We start from the raw sequence: 27,583 nt of genomic DNA, 5'->3' as shown, positions 1-27,583 counted from the left end.
CAGATTCACTTTACATACACCTAAAGCATGCCTATTATCAGAAATAATATTTTGAGTACACAAGAACTAATGTAATTTATTTTAAAACAGCATAAGACCTTATAAAACAAAGCTCCAGACTCTGTGTGTGCATGCGAGGGTGTGTAGATACATTCTTCTTACAGAAAAAGCCAAAAGAAATAATGAACAAAGTTTTCAGTAGCTACGTTACTTCTTAAAAAACCTGCTTCCCTTAGTAACCATGTTTAATTGCTGCATCTGCTAAAGCTGGCAGTGTTTACTTTCTGAGAAACAGATAAATGACATTTCACTAGATTTTTTTTTTCCTTTAATATTAGTTCTGCAAGATGTCTTAGCTAAGATTCAAAGGAAATACTTCAACAGATTACAAATTTGATTTCAGTGACTATTGATTTGTTTCTTAACTCCTCTAGTCTAATAAGATTTAATACAGTATTCACTTTCCATTGCTTTGCTTAGGGGATATTTTAGATACCAAAGCTGTGGAAGATTTATAAGGGAAGAAAAGCATCATGGAATCAAAAACTTTCCTAAAAGATTTATTCATGAGCATTACAGAAGAGTGAGTGCCAAACTGAAATGAAATAACACAGCATCGTTAGAAAGACACATTTTGCTAAGGGTTTAATGTATTAATCTGGAAAACAGCACGTTTGAAATGCAGAGTGGAAGAGTAATTTTTATGCTGCCTAACTTCAGGCACCAAACTTAGGTCCTCAATGTAAAGGCTGCTCTACCTAAACTCGTAATACAATCAATAGAGAGAAAGGTTACCAGATAGTGATTCACGGCCAGGATCCCATCGGAATTGTTCAAAACTGTCCTATGGATTAGGCACTCTCTGTTGTCTATCTAAGAAACCTATGAAAACTAGATTTCTAGTTTGGGCATCAGACTTGTGTACTCATAAGACAAGACATGATGGACCTAAGCTGCAACAAGGGACAAGCTCCAGCAGGTATTCTTTAGCTTTGGCTTTTGCTACACCGCTGCACATATTCAACTTTCCCGTGCAGCAGCCTTTTTAGTGCAAATGCCAAAATCCCACTTTGCTGGGTTTGAGATCCAAAACTCGGCTTTTAAGCCTGTCTTTTCAGATAAATAGCAAGATGTAACATAGCCAGATCAGGTTCTAGGCTTCTGTGTTTCAGTGCTTAAATAAAAGAACTGAGAAGATGGCCCTTCACAGAACAGATGTGTTTAGGAATCTTTCACTAGACATTATGTGCAACTCGCCTGGCAGACTGGACCTAAGGGGAAAGAACAGTATGCTATTTTATAAGGTGGTCCCTTGAAGAACAACATGCTTGAACAAGACTCTACTAGTTAGTACTTTGAAGCTATGGAAAAACAACAAAAGACTGCAACCTCTATATAAAAGGGAAATACTCTGAATTTACAATGAGGGAAGATGAATAAAGAAGATACTCCAGCATATAAAGCAGTTTCTATTTTGAGCTCCTTCAAAAGGGAAAATCTCTTGCCAATTTTACTTTAGAAGCTAGCAACTTCTATACACAGAGATTGGCTTTCTAAGTGATACAGTTACCAGCTAAATACCAGAATGCTTATGAGCCAAGGTACTTTCAGAGAGGGTAAACATTACTAATGCACACACATGAAATTACCTTCCCCTCCCGAAGAGGGAAGGATTGTTGTGAAAGTGATACTGAGCATGTGGTTCTACAATAAAGATGATGAACTTGATGACACGTTAACTAATCTGACTTCTATCTTGCTCTGAAGACTTTGTCTAGAGAAGTAAGTAGCAAAGGGGGTTATAACATCAAACTTGAAAACAACTAAAAATACATCCTACATCATCCCATGTAGGTCATGCACAGTGATCTACTATTCTGAGTAAGGCAATGATTACTTTCAAAACTTTTAACAAGAAAAAAAGACGACAGATTCTTACAAACAATTTATCTAAACGATATTGCTTTATACTAACGTGTGTTTTCCTACTTGTCTCATGGTAAAAGAAGCCTCTATCTGTAAGAAAAATATAATTTTAGCATATAAAATTGAATTCATAATATCAAAAGGCCAAACATCTTGATTTTACCTCTGACTATGTGAACTTTAGCTAGTCACTTCATTCCCCTGTCTCTCTAGAACTGTAAAGTGAAAATAATATTCTCAAGATTTTTGGGAAGGTTCATTCCTTAACATCTGTAAAATACCTGGAGATCCTCAGACAGCAGGTACAGAAAAGTGTCATCATTAATCATTATTCTGAAATTAAGACATCACATCTGAGGTTCTGTCCATCACAAAAGAAAGCCATGAAACACTTCTCAGCGCCTTAAGGACAATTACACTTGTTCAGTCATTTCAAGGGTTTGATAAAAGAAGTTTCCAATCAGAGTAGACAGAAAAAATAAAATTCTTTTAGGAAGAAGCTGCAATATTAACTATTCGGTATCCTAATCATGTTGATTAGTATCTGCTTTGCACTGTAACTTCGCACAGCACAGCAATCCCTCTGCCACTGCTGGCAGCAATGAAAAAATATCTATCAGCAGCACGGAGAGTGGGGATGAGCAAGAGGAAATAAAGAAGCAGCTTTGTTTCTAACATAAGATAGTGATGCAGAGACAGCTTCACACCAAAAGCACTGACAGCTTGACTTCCTTTCAGATAATGTGTAAGTTATTCTGGCAATTATATATGGGAAATTTGACTAGAAGGTAGATGAGAACTTTGAATATGCAACAACTTAACTCCAGCAGAAAGAGTAGGGTGAAAAGTAGTAATAGATAACCAGATACCAGGGCTAGAAGGAAACAAATATTTAAGAAACAGACGATCCAAACAAACAGATAAACTCAGGAGGAGGATAGTATAATGATACAAAATAATCAAAAAATGGGCAGGTAAAGAGCTGACTAGAGGAGGGGGTGAATATAGTTCAGAATGAAAGTTTGTTCTACAGCACAAAGGAACAAAAGGGGAAGGGTTGAAATTCCATTCAGGACAATATTGCCTTTCCTGACATCTCTCCTCCCTCTATGAAAATGAACACTAGTAACACTTTGCAAGTAACACAACATACTTGCACTTTCCAACAGAAAAAAAAATCCATTTCTTTTCAAATGTTCGGTTTCCTTTAGGTTTATTATGTACTCCCTGTACTCTCAAGCCCCCCTTGGTACTATTGCTTCTTCTATTAAGCAACACCAGGTTACTCCATTACAAATAATAGACAAGTTCTACTGGGGAATCTATACCAGTTTATTAAATCAGCTGATGTAAATTTTGACTGCTTCTGGGACTAGACCTAAATGCAGGAAAACCTCAGAGAAGACAAGATTTGACAAGTATCTCTGTGAGCACTAGAAATAGCAAAGCTTTTATCCTACAGATTTGTGGTTTTTGGCTAACTGACATTGAAGTCTAGGAAGGTGTGAACTTCTGTGGAAGCTCTTCCTGCGCCTGAAGCATTTCTAAGGTCTTTGTCTTTATACCTGAAAAACCATTTCTTGAAGCTTTCAGGAATTTATCTACCTGGCAAAAAGCAGGACCACAGCCCTGGATTTCAGGAGAGCAGAGTTCAATGTCTTCAGAGATCTGCTTGGAAGAATCCCATGGGATATGGCTCTAGAGAGAAAAAGGGGTCGAAAAGAGCTCGTTGATATTCAAGTATCTCCTCCTCCAAGCTCAAGAAAGGTCCATTGTGCCAACGGAGGTGATGAGGTTCATGCTTACTAAGAGCATGGAATGCCAATCACTCTCAGATCAGCTTATGAAGGAAGGTATCAGACTGTACATTATCAGAATCACGTCCCTTCGACAAATTCAAAATGGATCAAGCTTAATTTATAAATATTACCGACTACATTTCATAACTCATTTGCAGATTACAGGTTTTCCATAGTACTACCTTATCTCCATTTCGTAAAGTAGTAGTAGCATATCAAAGTACTAATCATGCATGCAGATCACTTCTACTGATACTCATCTAGGATTCTTGAAAGGTGCATAACAAAGCACAAACCGACAATCCTTTTAATCATATACAACACCTTTATTCATGATCATACTGATTTAAACCAGACTTACAGACGTTTTTTGAGGTAAAGCAACTTTAAAGTGATGTAAGAACTTCTACACCTAAGCACAGCTGTACTGTTTAGCTAAACTAATTCAACATCACACCTTTAGTCAAACATGGACATACTGAATGGCACCAAGGCCTCAAAACGAAGTGCAGAGTAGGGATTTCCTGAGAGATTATGAGTTTGTAGGCACCAAGTATCTTGCCTAACAAGAAACGGTTTGCTGGAAGAGTTTGGTAACATAGTTACAGCAACAGAAATTCAGCTCATGTCAGTCCTTTTAACACCATAGGGAAAAATCAGTTCCTCAAAAGAAAGAAATGGCACTCCCAAGGTTATTTTACCAGAATAACTAAATTTAAAGTTTTTGTGAGTATAACTAATAGATGGAGTGGAAGAACAGGGGGTGAGAGATTGTAGTTGTCCAAATTCACAATCAACAAACAGGCAAAAAACTTCTAGCTAGAGGTCAGGCCTGCTTGACCCAGCAGGAGACACAGACTCTGGAGTCAGGACCACACTACATAAATCAATCGGGTTAACTTAGGAAAGCTAGGAAGTGAATCTGTGGTGATGGAAACTATGAATAAGAAGACCACCAGAGAGAAAAACTGTAAGAAGCAGCTGGGACGATAAAGACACAAAGAACTGGTTCAGAGATTTTTTGTGCAGCTGGACAACAGTACTTAAAAAAGACATTAAAAAATGTAGATCTCTCTTCACTTATCATGACATCTCCTAGCACCTAGGCTACTTTGAAGAATTAACTGCATGTGTATAAAGGAGGGTCCTTACTCTTCTGTTCACACTGAACTGGAACACACATTCTCTTCATACTGCTCTTCCTCAGATTGCATCTACACTGCTCACAGTAGCTCAACACAGAGATGCCAGAGTTTATTCCGCAGCAATGAGCTACCTGGACGCACCATAAAAACACTCCCCCTATGTCAGCTGACCTGCTGAGACAGATCAACTGGTCTCAGGCTGCTGTCAAAGAAATATAGCTCTGCAACTTTCAGGTCCCACGCTACTGTCTTGAGATAGTGCTGAATTGTACCATACGGAAACACCAACCCTGAGCTTAGATTGTCTATATGAACATTGCATTACACAGCACAGACATACACTTGAAGCCAACAGCATGGGGAGAAGTATGTTTTATGGTTCACTGAGAAGGGATGAAGATAATTCTTTCCTCAGTTCAGGTACTTTCACATCTCAGGGCAGGTTAAGAGCCAACAGTGGGTTGAAAGCAGGCGTGGGAGGCTTCACAGAGGCTCTTATTTTCTTGCAACCTCTTTCCAGAAAGTCATAGTATAAGGAATCAAGAGACAACAAGATTTTCATCTCCTTTCTCTACCTCCCTCTCTCCCTTTCAGCATCTCTGCTGCTGAAGAGTAGACCAGAAACATCATAAAACATACTACTTAATGAAGCTAATGCTTCAGAGACTTTCTATGTATATGCATATGTAGTGTGCAGATCATCTCTCAAGACTTGTGACAAGTGAGAGAAGAGATAGACCAAGTTCATTTAATATAAGAAACATGGAGCATTCAGAATCCCAGCCCAGATCACACAACTTAGAACCAATTTTATTCCAGGGAACTTCCCCACAATTTGGAGTACTAAACTCTTCAGGCCCATATTGGAACCTAAAAAAGTCTTAATTGAAAAAATCCATTTCAGTTGGTTTGAATAAGAATGTTGTCATAGGGATGGGAAACTTGCCAAAAGACTGCAAAGCAAATGGTAATAATAATTACCAGTTGAATTTTGGATAATTGCTTAGCAGAATGCAACAATGATCACTGTACATAAACTCATTTAAATGTTTCACTCAACTGGGACAAAAAGTAAAGAACATATTAATTTAATTTGCCAATGACACAACCAGCGAAGAACCGTCAAAAGACACAAAACAGCCAGAAAACATTAGAAAACAAACAGAAAAGCTTATTGATTTTCCAAAAAAGTGCATTTAGAGAGATATACATCTTAGAATATGAAATTAAAAAAAACATTTGGAAATTAAAATGAGCTGGTGCATGTTCAGAGATATAGCTGAAGAGGAAATGTAATACTGGGGGGAAGAAAAAAACAAAACCAGATTAGGTAAGGAGGACTTCCAGTGTACTACATTTAATTTCACAAACTGCATTGACAGAATGGTACGAACTCAATTCAGGGAGAGGCTAACTGAAGATCCCATCACTGACCCACGTGCTACTACTTCTAAAAATGATTACTGCATTGCATTTTAGATCTATGTAATGCAGATGGTTTAACTTACAATGCTTGTATATACCTCACCATCTCTAAAATGTAATCCTCCATTTATTTCTCCTCAGCTTCAGAAATCCTTTGTCCTGATATTCCAGAGTCATTAGTGGTTCCAGGCAGAGCTACATTGATAAATCATAAACAGAAACAGCTATAATGGTAGGGCAAAGGAGCTGCAAAGTGAATAAAGGCTGGAGACCAATCATTTCAGCCAAGGCTATTTCACTGCAGAATGAGCTTCCAGACAACACTGTATTAAAATCCACAACTTAATTATCTTTAGGACATACGATAAGACCTTACTGATTCATAACAACTTTCCTACAATAACATGGTATAAAGATCTGATTTAGTTTTAATAACAAAAGGGAAAGGGCAGAAGATTCTGACATTTGCTGCGATCATCGCTATATTGTTCTATGCCTCTCACTAAATAAAGATTGGCTAAGCTACAAATGGAGATAGTGTTAAGACTATCCCTTACAAGGGAGGGAGTAAAAAAAGAGGGAGGAACTTAATATAAAGAGTACATGGAAGCATTAGAATGACACTAATGAAGGAAGGGGTTTTGGAACCTCAAGAAACTAATCTTGTCAGCAAAATGTATTAAAATAGCATCTTTCAAAAAAGAGCTGGGGGAACAGTGGTCCTTTTAGCTCTTCTCAATCTCCAGGTTACATGAATCATACGGATAGGGCATTTCTTTAATTTTTGTAAGGAATCCAGCCTTCCTGGCGAGCTCAAAAAGAACTAGTCAGAGACATATTACTCTTCTCATTCCGTGACAGAGATTGCGTGCTTGGTTGGGGTAAGCCTTCCTTCCCCAAGCTCCACAGGTAGTTAGGCTTCCAATTTCCTAATTCAAGTGTGCAGAAGCAAAGAGGTAGCCATTACACCTCGTGATGAATGTGAAAGGAACAAGGTAAGTTTATAAGAAGATTTTAATTCAATATAAGCAGTAACAGTACTTTTTGTCTGAAGGGGAGGTAAGAGTCTGCAAAAAGGATCCTCAACCAATATAGTCCAACATATTTTCTGCAGCAGTTTTATGCTTCAGTAGTGTTTGTAGTTTTGTCAGTCTAAATAAAGTAACAATCACCCCTGAGTGGAAGGAAAAGATCCTGTATCTGGTGTTGAACCATTCCAGGGCTATATCTAAGGTATCAAACAGCAGCTATTTTTGCTGGAAGCAATTTTAAATTGGGGGGGGGGGGGGGGGGGCGCGGAGAAAGAAAAAAGAGAAAAGCTGTTGAAAAGCACCAAAGCAAGCTGGGGCTCTAGAAAAAAGTGCCAATGGTCCTGACTGAGCTTTCTGTTCACTTCTCAATACATCAGGCCTGGAACAAGTTTCTCAGTGCAAAATTTCTCTAATTGGCTGGAAAGCATTTAAGGAAAAATCTTTTTAATTAAAAACAGAGAACCAACAAGACATGAAAGCCATGGGGGTTGGGAGAGGCATATGTTGACCTTATGAAGCTTCACAGCAGAACTCTGCAGGGGCTGTTTAAACTGAGAAAGCACAGTTTTAATTAAAGAGTCCTGAGGAACAGACAATTCAAAAGGGCAGGTCAGCTAGATTCCAAGAGGTCAATTTAAGCATAAGCAGAGGGAAAACAAAACTTCTGGTCATTTTGCCTTCCTCTGGGAGAAATCTGTTGCTAACTGAGCATTATGCTCTGTGCTTCTCAACACACAAGCTAGCGGTCCTCTAACCACCTCTACGGATGTTGCGTGTCATTGGTAAGTATTTAAGGGAGGGAAGAAATTTTGTGAAGTCCACCCCACTTTCTTGACACTGGATCACATTCTAAAATAAACCTAATTTTTTTTCCCCAATGTATGGAATCCCAGATATGCTTACGCATACTTGAAAATAGAACTCTGCATCTTGCTAAGCTCCTAAAAACAATGGGAAATCCTGTAAAGAAAACAGATCCAGCATATCATGGAACAGAAATCCTCTTTTTAAAAAAACAAAAAATCCCTCAAAAACCAAAAAAACCCTTTTTCTTTACTTTTTGAAGTGTGTTATGTTACTATCACATTTAGTGAAGCTAGTCATTTTTTCTTGCTGTTTGGAGACAAAAGGAAAAATCTAGTCTCCAAACAAAAAGAGTTAGGAAGGGCAATGTAACTAGAACTCATCAAGTAGCAGGGCTAACATAGAAAAATGTAACATAAAAGCTGCTGCATTTCTCCATGAAGAACTACTTTGCAGTAATTCAAAAGGATAAGGAATTAAGTAGAAAAGTAATATCTACAGTAATTTCCCAAGAGAAACAGTAATGTTAGTGCACTTCAATTAGTGTATACATGGTTCTGCACATACACGGATGATTACATTTAAGTATTGCTTCTGTTCAGACAGATTTCTCTCGTATTGGCCCTTTGAGAACTCATGGCTAGGTGCATCTGCTTGGGTGAACAAGGTGCATATTCCAAGTCAAGGCATGGTTATTTCTAGAGTGACAGACAAAGCAGTAAATTTCCCTGCATCAAGGAGGAGCAACTAGCAGCCAGATTAAGCAATCAGTTCACTCATCTGTGAGATATTGTCCATTTTTTTAAAGTTAAAAAAATATTGTCTATTTTTCCCAGTTAAACACTCAGAAGTAAAAAGGTGTTGGTGTTTTTTTTTTGTTTGGGGTTTTTTAAGTTTTTATAAGCTTAGAAATTGCATCATCTTACATCTTTAATTTTATTCTCCCTCGCTTCCTCCAGCAAGGGTGCGAGCTTTGATGCATGTTCTCACTTATTATGTTGACCTATATCCTCACAGAGCTGGCTTTTATGCAGTTTATCAGGGATACCCGCCACAGATGGACAAAACTAAGAAAAAGCCACCACTCACTCCTAAAACAGAAATCCAAATCTGGAATGAAACTTGAAGTAAATGAGAGGGGAAAATGGCAGTAAACACTTTTATGGCAAAGGAATAAATAAAAACAAGAACATCCTGGGAGACATGGAAGTTAGTGAATGTAATACTTTTGACAAAGGAAGACAAAAGATGCCTTCATAGTTCTTCGCAGACATAAATCAATGACAATACCGAAGCATGGAGCCATCCCTGCCCAGAAACAAACCCAGGAGAGAAAACTGGGACAGAGCAGAATCTTGCTGTAGAAAGCAAAGGGCATATTTTCACCCTTTTCTGTACACAGAAATTCTATTGAAATCAAATTCTATTTGATTAATAACTCCCCATACATCTGACACAGCACCAAATGCAGAAAGTACTAGTTCAGGTCTCAAAAGCAATATACTAACGTTAATCCGAGCTATACTGCTTCTAATTTCAGAACCAGCAGGTTTTTTGTCCCATGCTCTGTTGCATAGTATAGGATAACCATAAACAGAATTTCTTACCAGGACTCTGTAACTTATCTACCTCCTTGTGGTGGGTTGACGCTGGCTGGACGCCAGATGCCCATCAAACTGCTCTATCGCTACCCCTCCTCAACTGGACAGGGGGAGAGAAAATATAACGAAAGGCTCATGAGTCAAGATAAGGACAGGGAGATCACTCAGCAATTACCATCACAGGCAAAACAGACTCGACTTGGGGAAATTAATTTAATTTATTACCAATCAAATCAGAGTAGGATAACGAGAAATAAAACCAAATCTTAAAACAACTTCCCCCAACCCCTCCCTTCTTCCTGGGCTCAATCACACTCCTGATTTCTCTACCTCCTCCCCGCGAGCGGGGACGGGGAATGAGGGTTGTGGTCAGTTCATTGCACATTGTCTCTGCCGCTCCTTCCACTCACCCTCTTCCCCTGCTCCAGCGTGGGGTCCCACCCATGGGACACAGTCCTCCATGAACTTCTCCAACGTTAGTCCTTCCCACGGACTGCAGTTCTTCACAAACTGCTCCAGCATGAGTCCTTTCCACAGGGTGCAGTCCTTCAGGAATGGGCTGCTCCAGCGTGGGTCCCCCACAGGGTCACAAGTCCTGTCAGCAAACTTGCTCCAGCATGGGCTCCTCTCTCCACGGGTTCACAGCTCCTGCCAAGAGTCTGCTCCAGCACGGGCTCTCCACAGGGTCACAGCCTCCTTCGGGCGCATCCACTTGCTCCGGCGTGGTGTCCTCCATGGGCTGCAGGCAGATATCTACTCTACTGTGGACCTCCATGAGCTGCAGGGGGACAGCCTGCCTCACCACGGTCTTCACCACGGGCTGCAGGGCAATCTTTGCTCCAACATCTGGAGCACCTCCTCCTCCTCCTTCTTCGCTGACCTTGGTGTCTGCAGAGTTGTTTCTCTCACATGTTCTCACCCCTCTCTTCCAGCTGCTGTTGCACAGCAGTTTTTTTCCCCCTTCTTAAATATGTTATCACAGAGGCGTTACCACCATCACTGATGGGCTTGGCCTTGGTCAGCAGCGGGTCCGTCTTGGAGCCGGCTGGCATTGGCTCTATTGGACATAGGGGAAGCTTCTAGCAGCTTCTCACAGAAGCCACCCTGTAAACCCACCACTAGCAAAACCTTGCCATGCAAACCCAATATACTCCTGCACATAATACGACGTTTAAGTTGTCAAAATTGTATCACCATAAAATGAGATGCTGTAGCAACAAACTATCTGTAGATAGAGTTATGATTCCATGCAAGGTTGTGTAACTGTTTTTAATTTGGTATGTACATATGGTCTTGTGTTCTAGTGCAGTGATCATAAAGAAACAACTTAAAACTAATTTCTGGAATAATCCAATCAGAAAATGTACCACCATTTCTAAAGAAAAAAAGCTTCTAAAGAAAGTCTTACTTTGAAAGTCTTACTTGCTTTGGGCATCACTTAGTCTGACTTCTTCTATTGTTAAGAGACTCATTCTGTAGTTCAGATCACCAATGACCTCACTTCGGGTGCTGCTATTTGTTGTATAACATGATTCCTTCCCGCATTCATCTAAAAGCAATGTATTTCAAGGAAAGAAATCCAGGTCTAGTCTATGCCTGAGTGTGGTAATGACCATATTTCACCCACCATGTTGCACAGGTTCAGCTTCTTCTTAGTAATGAGCTTAGTTCTTAAGAGACCATGAATGTTTTGAGTTCCCCTATGCGCAAGTATAGCAGAAAAAAATCCCATAGCAAATAAAACTGAAATGAATAAAATCAAGGTTCTAGTCTGTAATTACTGCTAGACAATCAGAGAAATTGGACTGAGTGGATGAAAATATTGACAGCAAGCTCTCTAAAGTGATGCATTTCTGTCTCTAGTTAATGTAAAAAGAAAATGTATATAAATGTGTAAATATACAGGTAAACATGCCATATTTGCTCAGACTAAAAAGTGCAGCCACTGGACTTTAAAGTCAGAAAAATATATGTTGAACTCTTTTTAAAGCCACAACCAGAGCACAGTAACATCCACCTGAGCTTTTGTTCCTATGCTCCCCCTTCCCCTTCAAAGTACCTTGGTGATTACATTTTCTTCCACATATTCACCTAGAACTGCTAAAAGGAAAAGAGAAGGGAGATATTATGTGGCTAAAACTTTTCAGTTCTTTCCAACAAATCCAGGTGCCCATCATCTGGCTGAGTCAGATGCTAGATAGATGAAGCTTGATGAAAACTTGCATTGAAAGTACGGCAGTGGGTACTTTCCATCAGATAGCTTCTTAATTTGTCAACAAGGTTCACCACTGACAGCTTCAGTTCTGGTGCATGACTCCTTCACTATCATCTTTAACTTCCCTACAGAAGTATGTTCTAGGAGTCTACACTTTATCTTTCCTGACTACGACCTGACCGCAAATCAGGTATGTCCTCACTGCATACTGCTTAGATTAGTATCATACAATTTACCCGGAATCTTAAAAATATTATCCCTGGACTAATATAAATGATTTAGAATGTAACAAAGTACCTATCAGTGGGAAGAAGGTGTTACAGACAGCATAGTCAGTCACTTCAGTAGCTAATTACAGATTTTGTCATGTTTAACTACGATTGTCTCATTTCCAAGGATCTAAAATGGCATATGTCAAAAAAGCCAGGTCATTATTCATAGTCTTGCAAACTTGTTCATCATAAGCAGTATTGTTGCAAAGCTTAGCCAGAAGGTGACGTTTTATCTATATTTAAGAGAATGGTTCTAGTCTTCCCTGCAACAAGAAGTGAGGCTGAATAGCCCGAAACAAGTGAGGCTTATAGTAAAAAAAGTCACCGAAATTCTTATTTGTACAGCAACATTCAGTGTATTTGCTTAAAATACTAAATTAAAAACTAAAACAAAACATGATTTTAGTTGCATGTAGTTACATGAGTTTATTTTGCACCCTGGCCAGTTCTGTAATACCTAATATATCAAGTGCAGTATAAGAATAGCTAGACAATACGGTACAGCGCTGAACAGTTATTTTGGCATGGGAGCTTCTTCCTTGTGGGTAGGGTTGGGGAAGAGGTCGCACAGTTGTCAGTGGTTCCCCTTCCAGAGCCATCAGGATCCTGCAGTATCATCTAGGAGATGTGCCAGGACTGGCTCAGGCACAGCTCGGCTGGCAGTGTTCTGCCACCCTACAGCCCAACACCACTATATTCCCTACCTCCCGCAGGGCTGCTAGTCAGAGCAACTGCCTAATAATCTCAGCACCTACCTTCCCCCATGCTCCATACCCTATACTGTTACCATCTCCGGGTCTGCTACTGCTCCCATCCACCAACGCCCAGCACATTTTATTTTTTTATCCACCCCTATGCACAGGTCTACAAATGTCCTCCCTCTGATCTACTGTTGCTTGACATGCTGTTCCGTAATGGAAGTAGCACTGGCAACAAGGTGCTCCTACGCTACTTTATGCTGCGAGCATTTATTAACTATTCCACAGGCAACTGTGATTGTGTCTCCCTATCAACAATGTTAGAACATCAGAACACAGTGTGAAGTGTCAGTATTTGTACTGCATTAATAGTCTAGCTAATGATTTTAATGTCAAGGTAACAGGACAGCAGCAGATGCTGGAATACTTGCCTCCATTTTTCCCCACTGTTCGGAAGCACCTCCAGAAGGTCCGAAGAAAAGACGCCCTGTTATGAGGGGTAGCTTGAACAAAGCTGAACTCACGGAACAAGATGTGTGTTCCTTGACGCACGCTGTTAAAACTGTGGAGATAAAGTCAAAACAAGAGAACATTAGAAAGCTGAACCGATGTGAATGTTCTGGGGCCAGCTGGAACAGTAGCAAGAAAACCACTGGCAGTTACATTTGGTGAAACCAAATCTCCAAAGCTTATACCCATCTGTTCTCTAGAGAGAAGATTATTTGCAAAAACCACACATTGGAACTTAATTATAGGAATTAGAGGTTTGTGAAAGTAAAATTCATTCTAAAGAATCCCAGCAAGGGGTGTCCAAGAGCCACTTATTTGAAACCAATCCATTGGAAAACGGCTGGCCAAGAGTAACTGTTGTTTATCTGACCAGAAAATGCCCTTTCTTTTAGTACCACTTGAACTTCACTGCTATTCTCATCACAGTTTTCCGTGAAGCCGCAAAAGAAACAAAAAAATTCCTCTTTAACAGAAGCTTCAAGATTTCATTTCTAGGTTACTGAAACTTGACTGTATTGGATGTATAAAATCTACTTCAGTTGTCATGAAAAGCAGATTGACACTTCACTAAACGACACTTTGCACTACTGCATTTTGAAAAGAGTAGCTGGTCATTATGATGGATAGTCAATTTGATATTCACATTCTTGTATTTTAGTACAAATTTCTCATATTTGAGTTGTAAGCACTTTAGGCTAACTTCTTACAGTAAACATTTGTCTTAAAAAGGTTTCTCTGAAGTGTAAGAAGCTTCCTTTGGGCATGGTAAAGCTCAACATGCAAGAACAATAGAAATGCAAATACAAACATTATATACCAAAAGGTATAATGACAGGGTTGCCTCAAAGATAGATTTTGTGCATTTCACTCTGCATCGTACAAGTGGGACAAAGCTTTCAAAGACTCCAGAGAGATCATTAAAAACATTCACTTGGGAGAGCAGCTTAACTCTCCCGCATAGGAGAGAATTAATGAAAAGATACAAGTTTACTTTCATCACAGCAGAACCTCTCCATAGGTAGCATCACCACAACAGACCAAATCCAGTGGCCAGTGTGAACCCTCTCAGTTTGCAATTTTAAATCATCTCTTTAAATATAAACAGTTTAAATCACTTTATCCTTCATAGTATAGGAAAGGGTCTTATATTTGAAAGAGAATTATATCAGACAGAGTTGAGCAAAATTAAAAAGTGATGTAACAACTGAGGGGCGTGTGGAAAGAAGCCAATTCCATTTTTCAGAAAAGAATCACAATTTCTGGTTCTCAAAGACATGCGAGTAAATGAAATTTTTTGTCATGTGTTGAAAGCTACGTGCAGAACACTGTTTCTAGCCCTCCTACCCAGAAGGAAATGCGACTCAAATAAAACAAGTACAATCATCTTATGATTAAGAAACACTCATGACTCTTGAATCCTGGAATTAGGAATACTCTTTCTGTAAATATCATGGACAAATATATTATTTTGTATTTATGAAACCTTATTGATGCACCAGTGCTGTACAAACCAGAGGCAAGCACAGCCATTGTCCCAAGAGATTGAAGTAAATAAATAAATCATGTGTCTGATCAAAATATGCCAAAATTACAGGAAAGGGCTCCTGTGACTATCATTGTAAGTAAAGAGTATTCATTACAAAGTGCTGTAGCTCACTGCCTTAGAGTGAATGAGTTCTGAGTAAGATAAAGTGACTTGCATAAAGTCCCACAAGATGTCTGTGACAAAGCTGGAAATGGGATTTCAGATCTTCTCATCCCAAACCACAGCCTGTAAGACTTTTTTCATTTCCTATTTGCATTGTTTTGCTGATGATTTGACAGGCTGATGGAGAAAAGAGGGATACGAATGAAAAAGAAGAAACTTGGTGTAATAGGAGAAGGCAGCTTTCAGAAAGATGACACACATAAGGGAGACGTTTAGGAAGAGAAAGAAGATGAAGACACAATGATACAACTAAATGCAAGAAATTATGTTCCTCAGAACAACTACAGCACGCCTGGAAGCAGATCCTGGCACAACTGTAATGGAAAGGTCCAGACATGAAGCTAACATACTATTAATTTGCAGCAGACAGTCCTACTATATTACTCCTTAGTTCTAATAAGTGAAAACTCAAGTCACTTGCATTTTCAGCATGGGATGGCTCTAAACCTAGCAGGCAGAAGAGTATGATATCATTTGTTGTTGCTTACTCAGTTAAAAGAGTGGGTGGATATGTTGGAACATCAGCACACCTGGATGTGCTGACAGCCAAGTGCCGCCAGCTAGTTGAGTAAAAGGTACAATATTTCTTTCATTCCTCATTTCTTGCAATAAGATTTTGTTTAACTATACAATGGAAAGATTTTCCCCCAAAAGCTGAAGTCTGCGAGCATGGGAGTCAGAATTTTATCCCAGTTAAGATCCTGCATTTCAGAGACCCTACTTTACAAATACCTTTTTATAAGCTGTAAAAGTTCAGCTCAAAGGAGCCGGCCCGTGATGGAGCTATCCAGCAAGCAGCCCAATGACAAATCAACAGATCTATTCTCAGGCAGGGTCAAGATCACTACAAGAGACAGGAACACTATACATTTTGAACAAACTATATATTTTGAAATTCCTTTATCATGGGTAGGTGGGCAGTATAAAAATAACTTGGCCACCTTTTCCTTAACAATTGCCCAGAGGTAAAGTTATCATTAATGTGGCAAGTAGCAACGGTTTGCAGGTAAACCCTTCTGGAAGAAAAAGAAACGGTGACGACCCAAAGCTGTTGCAGGTATTCCAACAGCATGTAGGGAGTATCACCAACACCTTACCGATGTTTTTTATATACATGTGAACAGATGTCTTTTCCAGTTTCTTTTGAATGCAAAAATAAAACCAGGTGCAGACTCAGAGGAATGGCTTAACTAAGCAAGATATCAAGAGCAAAGCAACAAACTTAGCTCAAACATTCTCAGCAAGTTTAACAGCTGCTGAGATTCTTCCCTTAAGATTGCTCGGTCTTCCCTCTGTCTGCCTTCCTCTCACTGAACAACTCATACCCTTAGCAAAGTTAGGTCGCCAGAGCTTATCAGCACATTTGCAGAAGAAAGACTTACAAAAAACCGAGGGTATCTCAACAAGGTTTGTCCTCAATCATTTAGAAATGGGTTTGTGAACTAGAAGCAGGGAAAACAATTTTTTACTTCTCTGGTTAACTTCTCCTTTGCCCCTTTTAGGCATTTAGTGCAGCCATCTGCAAGAGATTCCTTCAAGAAGAAAGCTTTCAACAACTCTTCAAGTCTCCAAGCCTCCTACTGCAGACCTAATGGTTGCCCCGGCCCTCTACATTACCAGTAAACAGAGTAGGCGAATTAGAACATTAACAGAAGTTACTAATGACGTGATTTTATTTGTCTTGCTGAAACTGAGACTAGAAATTGAACTGAATGTTCATTAGTTAACACCAGTTCACTGCAAACACTCATATTTCACACAAGAATTGTTAGGCAACTGGGTACTCCGTTAACAAAATGGCTTTTCCCATTCACTTGTGAGAATATTCTGGAGCAAGATGAGAGAAAAATAAAGTAAGGTTCTTGCTCAATGGGAAGATCTAAAGAAACTTTTACAGTAGGGACTTCGAGATGCTTGCTTTTTCACTCCTTTCCTTTACATGCCCCAGAGCAGCCAAACCACAGAGCAGAGTCTCTTCCAACGCCACTGCTGAGAAAGCTGCATCTTGCAGCACGTCCAGTCCACGCTTGTGGGATGGCACGTGCACGTGAGAGGAAGAAAAAAAGTTTTGGGAGGAGACTGTGATAAAACAGCCCCAGCTCTCAGAAATGGCTATGCTGGGAACTCTAGCACTCAGGTGCTTCTTCTCTGAACAGAGCTGCTTTCAGTAAGGCTTTGTCTTTTGTGTAATTACATTTCGGCAACTTGCCAGAGTTCAGAAACTTTCAAGCACTCTTTTCAAACCTTTGGACTTCTAAATAGATTGTAAAAGTCCCAGGATGCTATGGTAACATCCCAATTGAAACCCACTACAGTAGTTAGCCTCTGCCTGCTGAACTCGGGCAAAGCCAAATATGCACAATGCAGAGAGAGCCCCAAGTCCACGAGAAGGATAGAAGAGCTTGCCAGGACCCTGCTGTCCCCCTAGCAGGTGCCACCTTTGGTTACCATGCAAAGAGCTGAATGAGTTCACAGGACGACTCCTCTACTAAATGCAAAACAAGGAACAAGGACCGTTATTCCTTAACTTAGAGCATTACTGCTTGCATTTTCCATCGAAAGCACGATGAAGGAATCTGCTGGTTTTGGCTGGGATAGAGTTAATTTTCTTAATAGTAGCTAGTATGGGGCTATGTTTTAGATTTGTGCTGAAAACAGTGTTGATAACACAGGGATGCTTTCGTTACTGCTGAGCAGCGCCTACACAGAGTCAAGGCCTTTTCTGCTTCTCACCCCACCCCACCAGCAAGTAGGCTGGGGATACAACAAGAAGTTGGGAAGGGACACAGCTGGGACAGCTGACCCCGACTGACCAAAGGGATATTCCATACCATATGGACGTCATGCTCAGCATATAAAGCTGGGGAAGAAGAAGGAAGGGGGGGACGTTCGGAGTGATGGCGTTTGTCTTCCCAAGTCACCATTACGCATGATGGAGCCCTGCTTTCCTGGGGATGGCAGAACCCCTGCCTGCCGATGGGAAGGAGTGAATGAATTCCTGTTTTGCTTTGCTTGCACGCGCGGCTTTTGCTTTACCTATTAAACTGTCTTTATCTCAACCCACGACTTTTCTCACTTTTACCCTTCTGATTCTCCCCCCCACCCCGCCAGGGGGGAGTGAGCAAGTGGCTGTGTGGGGCTTAGCTGCCAGCTGGGGTTAAACTGCAACAAGGAAGAACTACTCACTTTGAAGGCTTATGCTGCTTCTCCAGCATGAACAATTTCCCCCCCCACACACTACTTTTCTTCCCAGTTACACAGGTGTCTAAGTCATTAAAACAGAATTTAGCATCTTAAGCGAAAATAAGGTAGTCTCGAAGGCAAAGCTGCCATCGGAGGCTGTATCTAGACTGACAGAAACATCTGTAAAGAGAAACAGTGCAGAGGACCTGATGTCAACATTATGGGTATCTCAGGGTTCGTTTTTTCTTGAAACACTCTCTGGACTAGCTCTAGTCTGGTCCCATGGGCTGAATGCTCATTTGCAATTGGAAAACATCTTCCAGTTTAGTTTCATATGAAAGGAACCCAGGTCACGAGCTCCACGACTGCTTCATGGTATGAACCAAAGCACAGTAAGTAGGGATAATCAGGAGTATTAGGATTAGAGACTACGGTACAATGGGTAACAAAGAACTAGCTCTAGCAATAGAAAATACTGATATTCAAAAGGCTTTAAAAGCTAGGCAGTTTCTGTGGTTAAATAACTCATCCACACACAAGGCATCCCCAAGCGAACAATCACACTTACCCCGAGGCTATGCTCTGAAATAGCAAAGTGAGGTTTACCTTGCCTGGAACCAGCCCTGAGAGGGAACACTTAACACTGAAGGCACCACTGGGAAAAAAAAACCCAGTTTCACTGCTGTGATGAATAAATTACCGCCACATGAGTGTAGTTTAATTTAAGATGATTTTATTCTTCACCTATTGGTTTAAGTGTACTATACTACTTGCAATATTCAGACCAATCATTGGACTGTTTCTTTACCTATCCCTCTTGGAAGGTAGCATAGGAGCATTAGCACTCCTCAATTCAAAGCTGTTGTATCAAGTGCTTTTTTAAATTCCACAGATATTAACATTTGGGACAATGAAGTCAGCCTCAAGGAAATCACTGTCTTCCTCTAATGAAATTAGCAGTGTTTTTTAGGCACTTCCTCTGAAATGTGTTAGCAGTGTTAAGACGAAACAGATGCTGAAAGTTATTCCTGATGACTGGCTTTAAGGAAAAATCCTTTTTTAACAACCAGGCAGATAGGAAATCATTAACACTCTTAACATTTTGGCGAGACTGGGTGATGTAACACTGCAAACACAGAGACTGGATTTTTTGAGATCCTTTCTGTCTCACCCACTCAAGTTTATTTCAGCTGAAGGGTGTGGAAAGAGTGACACAAATTTTAATGATTTGTTTTCAGGCTTCTTGGTATAGGCTCAGGAATCTCTGTATTCATGGCAGAGTTAATACAGGTGGCACAGAGATTATCCCAAGTACTGTTTGAAAGGAAATGAACCACAGCACCTGTGACACAGCTCAGAGTAGGCAGCGAACAAGCTTTCTTATGTTGCTTTGCAGCAAATCAAACCCTCTGAGACCAGTCTACAGATTCTGGAGAAGGAAAGGATTAAAGGAGTTGCTGTGCTTGCTCTTCATTACCCGGAATCCCTTTATCTTTTTTAGAGTCCCCCTCCCTTGATTTTTCCTATGCTAGGTCAGTAATTTAACACCTTGAAGCTTTCAAATCAAAAGCTAAAATGACCTTACTGTGTTGAATTATTAGCCCAGGATTTAAAAAAAAAAAAAAGCAAACGGGGGAGGGAATCTCTAAAAACAGAGGCCTTTTGATCAGAGCAGCATCCTGCAGTTTGCTGTAACTCAAGCTGGCCATTCTTACATAGTAGGAATTAAGGACTCCCCCTGCCAGGCAGGACCCTATTAAAACACAATAGCTGTTTGAAAAGGGTTAGCAAGCTGATATGGATATAATAGGCCACATATTGGGGCCCCTTTCTACTCTGAAATAAAGCTGCTTCTTAGAGTTATGAGCTGGGAAACCTAGTATTCAGGAAGATGGGAAACAGCATACAATGGAAGATGGTAAATAGCCCTGCAGAAGCCCTCCAACGTGCTTAAGGGGAAAGTAAAGAAGCCTTCAGAGATAAACATCAATCACCCAGGACTAACTCTTTCAGTCTGATCAGGTCTATTTCAGACCACATGGTGTTTCAGCGAGTCTGGAAAGGTCTTGTTGGTATAAATAGAGATTTCGTTTTTACAGTAGAAAACACAGCAAGTTGCGCACCACAGAGACAGATGCATGAATTGTAACTAGTTTTATGGAGATTATTGCAAGTTGCTACCCAGCTTCCCTCAAAAACCCTTGCTGTTTTCCCCCAAATCTAAAAAAAAAAAAAAAAAAAAAAACCCATAATAAAATAAAAAAATCCAGAATTATAACTACACAAAGAAAGCTGCTAACTCTCCAGCTAATGTATTTAGTATTTGTTCAAACTGGTCCAACTAGACATTTTGGGGCAAGCAGAAAATTCCTTATTGAACTGCTCTATAACCTTCTATATGCTGACTGTATGGGAGAACAAAGTCCTCAATAAGTTTTATTACCATACAGCCATGATCTCCATTCTTTGGCTTCCTTTATTAACCAACAGATGTATTTTTGCACTCCCTGTCATGCTGTGGAATTCGTTCACTAGCTGCAAGATGCTACAGAGACCATGCAGTGAACCTGTGGCAAGGGTGAGAAGATGGCACGAAGAAGAGAAACACTATTAAAAATACGAGCAACACAAGGTAGTGTTCAGATTTCCTCTAGTCTAACAACTCTGGAAGTAGCTATGGAATTGACATCGGCTGGAGATGGATTTTGATACCAAAATGTCAATGTCCACTGAAGGAGGAGTTTGAATTTGAAAATTATTGAATAACTGCACCTATCTTGTACTGCTGAGATCAAAGCATAATGCCAAATGAAGGCAAACTGGCTTCTCAGAAAGTTGAGGCCAAAGTATAAGCACAAGTAAGGGCCTGCTTGCTCCATTCTGCAGAGTCTATCTCTTATTGTAAGACAGTTCCATGTTTTATAAATTAGACTTTTCATTATTTTAAAATGTAGCAGTACAATCACGTTATGATTGTGATGATCCAGGAACTACTGAAATATAACTTAATGGCTGTTCCAAAGAGATTCAATACTGGTGCCATGCATGCAGGTGCCATAACTTGCTCTTTTCAGTCTTGGTTAGACTGGAGAATTTCAGAAGAAGAAAAAAATTTACAGTTAATACTCTCTCACCTATTCAGTTGCCTTGGCAAGAACTATAGTGCATCAAAGACTGAGCAGCTTCTAGCATTTCCATCATGGCAACAAATGAACCTTGCCAAAATTCCTTAATATAGATGGAGCTTCATCATTTGACATTAATGCTAACTCTGCATTTAGAGATTGCTTAGCTAAGCCATTTTGTGCTCACTACAACTGCTTGGCTACAGTGTTGACCAGCTACGGTTTGTCTAATTTATTTGAAGATATGCAATAGGATTAATTTAGCGGGACATGAGTTCTAGTCGCTAACGCTAATGTGTTCTGGAATCCGTATGGTTTCAACACTACACAGCATAGAAAGTCTCAGGTTCTCTGAAGACATTCAGATTTCTAGAAACTAGACTTTTTTCTTTTTTTTTTTTCTTTTAAGAAAAGGAAGATAAACCAAGTTTTAAAAATGCATTTTTCAGGCAAGCTACAAGACTTTTAGCGGTTTGCTATTCATGGGGATACAGAGACAGTTAAGGGATTTTATCCTGTAGAGGATAAGGACTCCTATTATGGAATCTTATCACATCCCATTGCTGCAGGCATTTGCTGATTTTTACAGGTTGGCATGTCCAATTTAGGAGAAATTTTACATTTGTTGGCCTTGTCCACATTGGAACACACGTATTCTTAGCAAGGCACTTAGAAATGCTCCTCAAGATTTTCTGTGACACCACAACATTTTACAGCCTAAGAATGAATACAAAACTCCTTCCAACACCACAAAACAAAACAAAAAAACCCAACCTCAATTCTGATGCATCCAGTTTAATACAAAGTCTTATAAGCTTAGATAGATGGAAGCCAAGAACTCCTCTCAAATTGATCTACTGATGCATATAGTAGTCCAGACTCACGCCAAAATGCTTAATTAAAACCAGAACTAAACCATATGAGTTAGTAATACAGAGAAAGGTATCGTTATTGATGAAGGGATCATGTATTCAACAGCAGTTCTCTTACAGCTTGAGACACCAGACACACTTTACTGGAAGAAACAGTATGTTCCAAAAAAAATTCCTAACAGAAAAGGATAAAACTACGCCTTGTAATTCTTAAAAATAAAAAAATATAATAAGGGAAAAAATACCAATGGGTACCACACTTCCTACGTTATTATGTTTTCCCAAAGCTGCTATTCTCTAGTGCATTTCTACTGAATTCCAGGTGCCAATTTCACATTACTAAAACAGTTTTCTTCAAAACATTTACAGAAGCTGCAGGAAATCGAATCCTTACGGCATGTGACCAAGCATGAAAAGAGATTATTGCTTTATATACACACTGCAGATTGTATGCAAAAGACTGTAAATAGTCCACTACATCTGTTGTGGATATGTCACTATTTATCTTTCTCATTTTTTCCTATATATTCCAACACAGTGACTCAGCAAGCACAGCTGAGCTGTTTTCCAGAATGATGGAGAAAGATGCTTGTCAAACAGTGATCTCAGCATAGAATATCTATTTTGCATCATGGTGAGCTCTACTACAGACCTTTCCTCAACGGAAGATGGACAACATAAAATTGCTACAGTTCACCTATTCTGACTTGAGGGCCCTTTCACTTCTGCAAGAAAGCAGAGATTTGTGATCAGAAATGAAGGACAGGGATAAGGAAGTAACTACCCAATACCACACATATTGAAAACAAGTAGACTGGTGGAGAAAATAAATAAAATTAAACAAAAGACCCTGTGGCATCCCAAAAAGGGTATGATGAGCACTATGAAATACGCAGCTGATGAAATGAGTTATGGCAAAATAACCACAAAGAGCACACATACAGGAGGATCCTTAAAGATTTTCTTAGGAACAGCAATGACTTGCATATCTATTTTGTTTTACTGTCAAATGCAGACACTGGGATGGACTGAGGAGTAGGGAAACTATATCAAACACACATAACCAAGAAAAATTACTTCTCTATTACCTTCTAATCAAGATCAGAAAAATCAATTTTCAGCAAACCCTAGGATTTTGTCCTTTTCCCTCTCTCCCTAAATTATCTAGATTTGTTTCAAGAATAAATTTACACATCTGAAGTGTGTCACAAAAGTCTGATTTTAACTCCCAGCTGGGATCGTACATACATCTCCAAATTTGTACTAGTAACATTAACAACCATGATGAAAAGCAATAAAGAAATCGGAAGCAAAAACACAATTATGCTGGAGTTATGAACTAAAACTAGACAGAGGACAGTACGTTCAACTCTAGCCCAGAGAAACAGCACAAACACAGTTAACTCAGATACATACAGTTCTAACGCTTCTACCATTTGCCAGGTTTCTGGACTGTGGCTTTTGGAAAAATTCTAACTTCTGTTTCTCAGTTTTATTAGCTATCAGCACTACCTATGTGCAATTTGCTTTAGCCATCATTAAAGGAAGCTCAACTTCATGGCAAATGTGTTGCATTTCAACATTCAAGGCTGTAAGAAGGAATACAAATATACCTGACTACATAAGGTCTCCATAAGGTAGTCAGTCCACTTCTGCTGCAACTATTCTGACAAAGACCACAAATAAATATGTAATTTCCATGATGTAAAGGAAAAGGAAAGAAGTGGGCAAAGACTACACTGCTACACCACTGAATACGTACTAGAAGCATCATAATCTGACCACACTGCATATAAGAGTTGTGATTGTCTCTCTTCAAGTAGCAAGAGCACAGTGCAGCTTAAGTCAGTGTATAAGTAAGTGAAGACTTATCTATGGACAACTACCCTGTGCTGACAAGGTGCTGATATCAAGTGCTAACATTCATATGCTATGGCAAGTTCTCTAGATTTTTTCTGTCACCAAAACAGTATTATAAGTTTCCTGAGTGGCGTATATTATTGCACGCAGCAGCAATGGTAAACGTTGTCTTTCATGTTCAATTCTATGTTGCTCCTTTAGCTACAAGCCTTCCGAGTTTGTTCTGCTTACCCAAAAAGCTTCTTTACCTCCCCACCCCTTCGTGTTTCTTTGTGAGGGTTTAGATTCATGAGTATCCACTCACCTGTAAGATTCTTGAGTATGTGGGAAGAAAACGCTACATTTTCTAATATATTGGCAACATATACAAACTACAGTGGGAATTAGTGTGTTATTCCCATTAATATATGCATTTTTTTCCAGCTGTTTACTCAACAGCAGTCATCCCAATCAGCATATTTGTCAGGCTAGGACTTGTTGCAATGTTTGTTACAAAGAAACAACTCTGGGAAAATCAGGAATTCATAGATCCTGCCTGACAGATGAAGATACCAACGCTGTGTCTGCTGTCAAGCAATTCTATAACAAAAACATCATGCTTCAGGTGGTAGATCTACAGGTTCTGGACAAAATTCACATAATTTTAATCACAAATAAACTGAGTTATCCACACCCTCCAAATCTTCCATAGCTCTCATACAAAATGCATACCCCATGCAGAGTAGACAGGGGGTATTGAAATCCCATTTCTAATATGGGTTGGAGAAACTTAGATTACAAGGAAGAGACTTTGCCATTCTGACAACTCTACAACTCTACAGAGGTAAGACGGGAAGGCAACAAATGGACTTTAACAGGAAGGCATCGTGTCCATTAGCAACACTGTAAGTGGAGAAATATGCAACTATTATAGGTTCCCCAGAAAGATTTATCAATGAATTCAGTCCTGCAAATCCATCTATTCTGTGGAGAGAAAGACTTTGAAAACGTCTCTCATAGCAACTTATTCACATTAGCTGCAAAATCTACTCCTCAGAGCTTCTGGCACGAATGCTGTGCCTGAGTGCATGTATTCATTCTCTTTCCACTGATAACTGGAGAGCAAAGGAGAGGCAGACAGCACTCTTATGCAGTGCCCTAGGGATCAAGGAATCCCAAGTAAGAGCCTGTCAGGAACCATTTTCAGCCCAAAGGGCTGCTTCACAGCTAGGTCAATGACAGCAGCAGCTTCATACCGACCGTGTGGCTCGGTGCAGTCTTGCATTGAGTGTGATAATTTTGTCTTTTTCCCTCCAGAGCAGAAGACATGTAGGAATCCTAGGAGTATTTGAGGAACACATGAAATACTATTTTTGCAATTGCTCATAAGATTATATCAGAGAGAACGTCGACATTTTATGTAAGAACCTGAAAGTATTGTTACCTCCCAGAGGCTACTGATTTGCTCAAAACACACAGAACTAACACCAAAAAAATCAAAAACCAATGCCCCTCCCCCAAACAGTCTTACTGAGAAATTCTAACGAATGGCTCCATCTTTCAGAAGGGGAATCTGGCACAACCTGTCAAAGCCCTAAGGACCTTCTCACTACTATTTTTGCTGTTTATACTACAATTGTACAAAGCACGGAGACGACGTTCTACAATGCTAGATGCTGTAAAATACATGCAGTACAATATCACTTCTGTCTTGAAGAGCTTACACTATCCTTGCGAACAAGACAGAACAAGTTACTGTGAAAAGGGGAAAGATGCAGAGCAGATGACAGCAAGATGATGACGATGATAAGGCCTACATACACAAAGATGCAAAAAAAAAAAAATTGATGGCTCTAAGCTAGCTTTAAGAATCTCTCCTCTTTATAAGAAGATAATTCCACTTATTTCCAATTGCCAATTAAGGTTGTCTTCAGTGAGTGGCTTATTTCTCGTGGGTATCCCATCTGTCCTGTTCCTGGCCCTTCCCCCCTGCCCTCCCCCCCCTCAAGGGTACTGAGACTATGTTAAAGAGGAGGACATTGTTTACTCTACAGATTTATTTAGGTAATGTTGTATAACAGTACAGGACTGAACAAGCCAAAGGTTTTTCTGATACCAAAGCCTGTGTCACTGCTATTGCCAGAGAAAGCCAAGAAAGTAGTATCATATTTGTCCCTAAGGAATGAGTTGAACAAATTGTTCCAGCCAATCGAGACAGCAAGAGAAAATGAGGTACTTTCATTGCTAGAAGTTGATACTTCTCACCATGATAACATCTTCCTATCCAAGGATCTCAAGCTATATAGCACTGGCAGTCCTGTTACTCTGAACAAAGCAAATGCTCCTTTATGTAAAACAGGGCTCCACACAGGGCAGACCTGCTATTTTGAATTGCCAGCCACACAACAGATCTAAAAGCAGTATCTGACCCCCGACCCCGCCCAAACACATACATCACAGACACCTTCTCAGATAAATATTATCAAACTGTCACACAAGATTCCAGCTGGCACTTCAAGTTAGAGCCAGCAGAAACGTCCTTTACAGAAAAAGGGGATCTCAGACATCAGTCTGCTGAGCCCAGTGGAAGCAGCGATGCATCTGCAAGCTAAAAGCAAGAGGTCTTCCTCAATCATGCTCCAGATGGCAGGTGGTCATGGAGACATTTCACCAGAAACAAAAGAAAAAAAGAAGTGTTCTGGGAGAAGAACACAGACAAAAAAAAATGCCTTTTCCTGTGTGTCCAGTTCACTTGTGTTTGGTTTCTCAAACAAACTGTAAAAGTGATAGGAGGAAGAGTTTCCTGTCCGAGGTAAGTTATCACTGGTTAATATTTCTCAGCTTTCCAAAGAGTCTTGAACAGAGTAGTACATCTACCTGCAAGCTGGAAGAGAAAGTTTCAAGCAAAGGGTTAGCCCAGAAGAAAAGCAAAAATTCCTAGTAGGAAGTCTGCTGGTCAAAAATTTGTTTTTGCTGTCTCTTCCAGCTGAAGTGAAAAAAAGCCACACAGACTCCCTTTAAGATCCCAGAAAATATAAAGTGGGATGCTATGCACATTCCCTCTGCGTGATCAAATGCATTAGCATGGGGGCCCTGTTTTTCTTCAGTACAGGAAAGATCAAGAAAACAGGATGATAAATAATGTATAGGAGGAACACGTCCCTTTAAGATATGTTGGCACAGAAGTTAGGCTGGAAGAAGTAAAGCAGCATTAGTGTGTAATTACACAGAGGGCTTTCAAGAGTCTGCATTTCATGGAGATTCAAAAGCAGAGCAGAGATTTCTTGGGTTTGTAATGAACAAATACCAGTAGCATTTCAGCATATCTATAAAATCAAGACTAGTCCTAAGAGAGGCATAATTTTACTCATTTAGCTAAAAGATGTGGATTAATTGGCAGAAGGCTGATTGATCCCTATTCCTGCAAGAG

The 27,583-nt window shown here is 39.8% G+C and overlaps 1 protein-coding gene across 1 annotated transcript in view; it reads right to left on the bottom strand.

The window, feature by feature from the left end:
- Positions 1-27,583, bottom strand: part of CSTPP1 (centriolar satellite-associated tubulin polyglutamylase complex regulator 1) — an 84,997-nt gene that overhangs the window by 43,767 nt on the left and 13,647 nt on the right. The window contains exon 3 of the mRNA XM_075152238.1: positions 13,348-13,478. Coding sequence (XP_075008339.1) covers positions 13,348-13,478 — 131 coding nt within the window. The remainder of the gene's footprint in view (positions 1-13,347; positions 13,479-27,583) is intronic.

Source organism: Calonectris borealis, chromosome 5 (genome assembly GCF_964195595.1).
Source record: "Calonectris borealis chromosome 5, bCalBor7.hap1.2, whole genome shotgun sequence".
Taxonomy (NCBI): Eukaryota; Metazoa; Chordata; class Aves; order Procellariiformes; family Procellariidae; genus Calonectris; species Calonectris borealis.
This window is presented reverse-complemented; position numbering and strand designations above follow the sequence as displayed.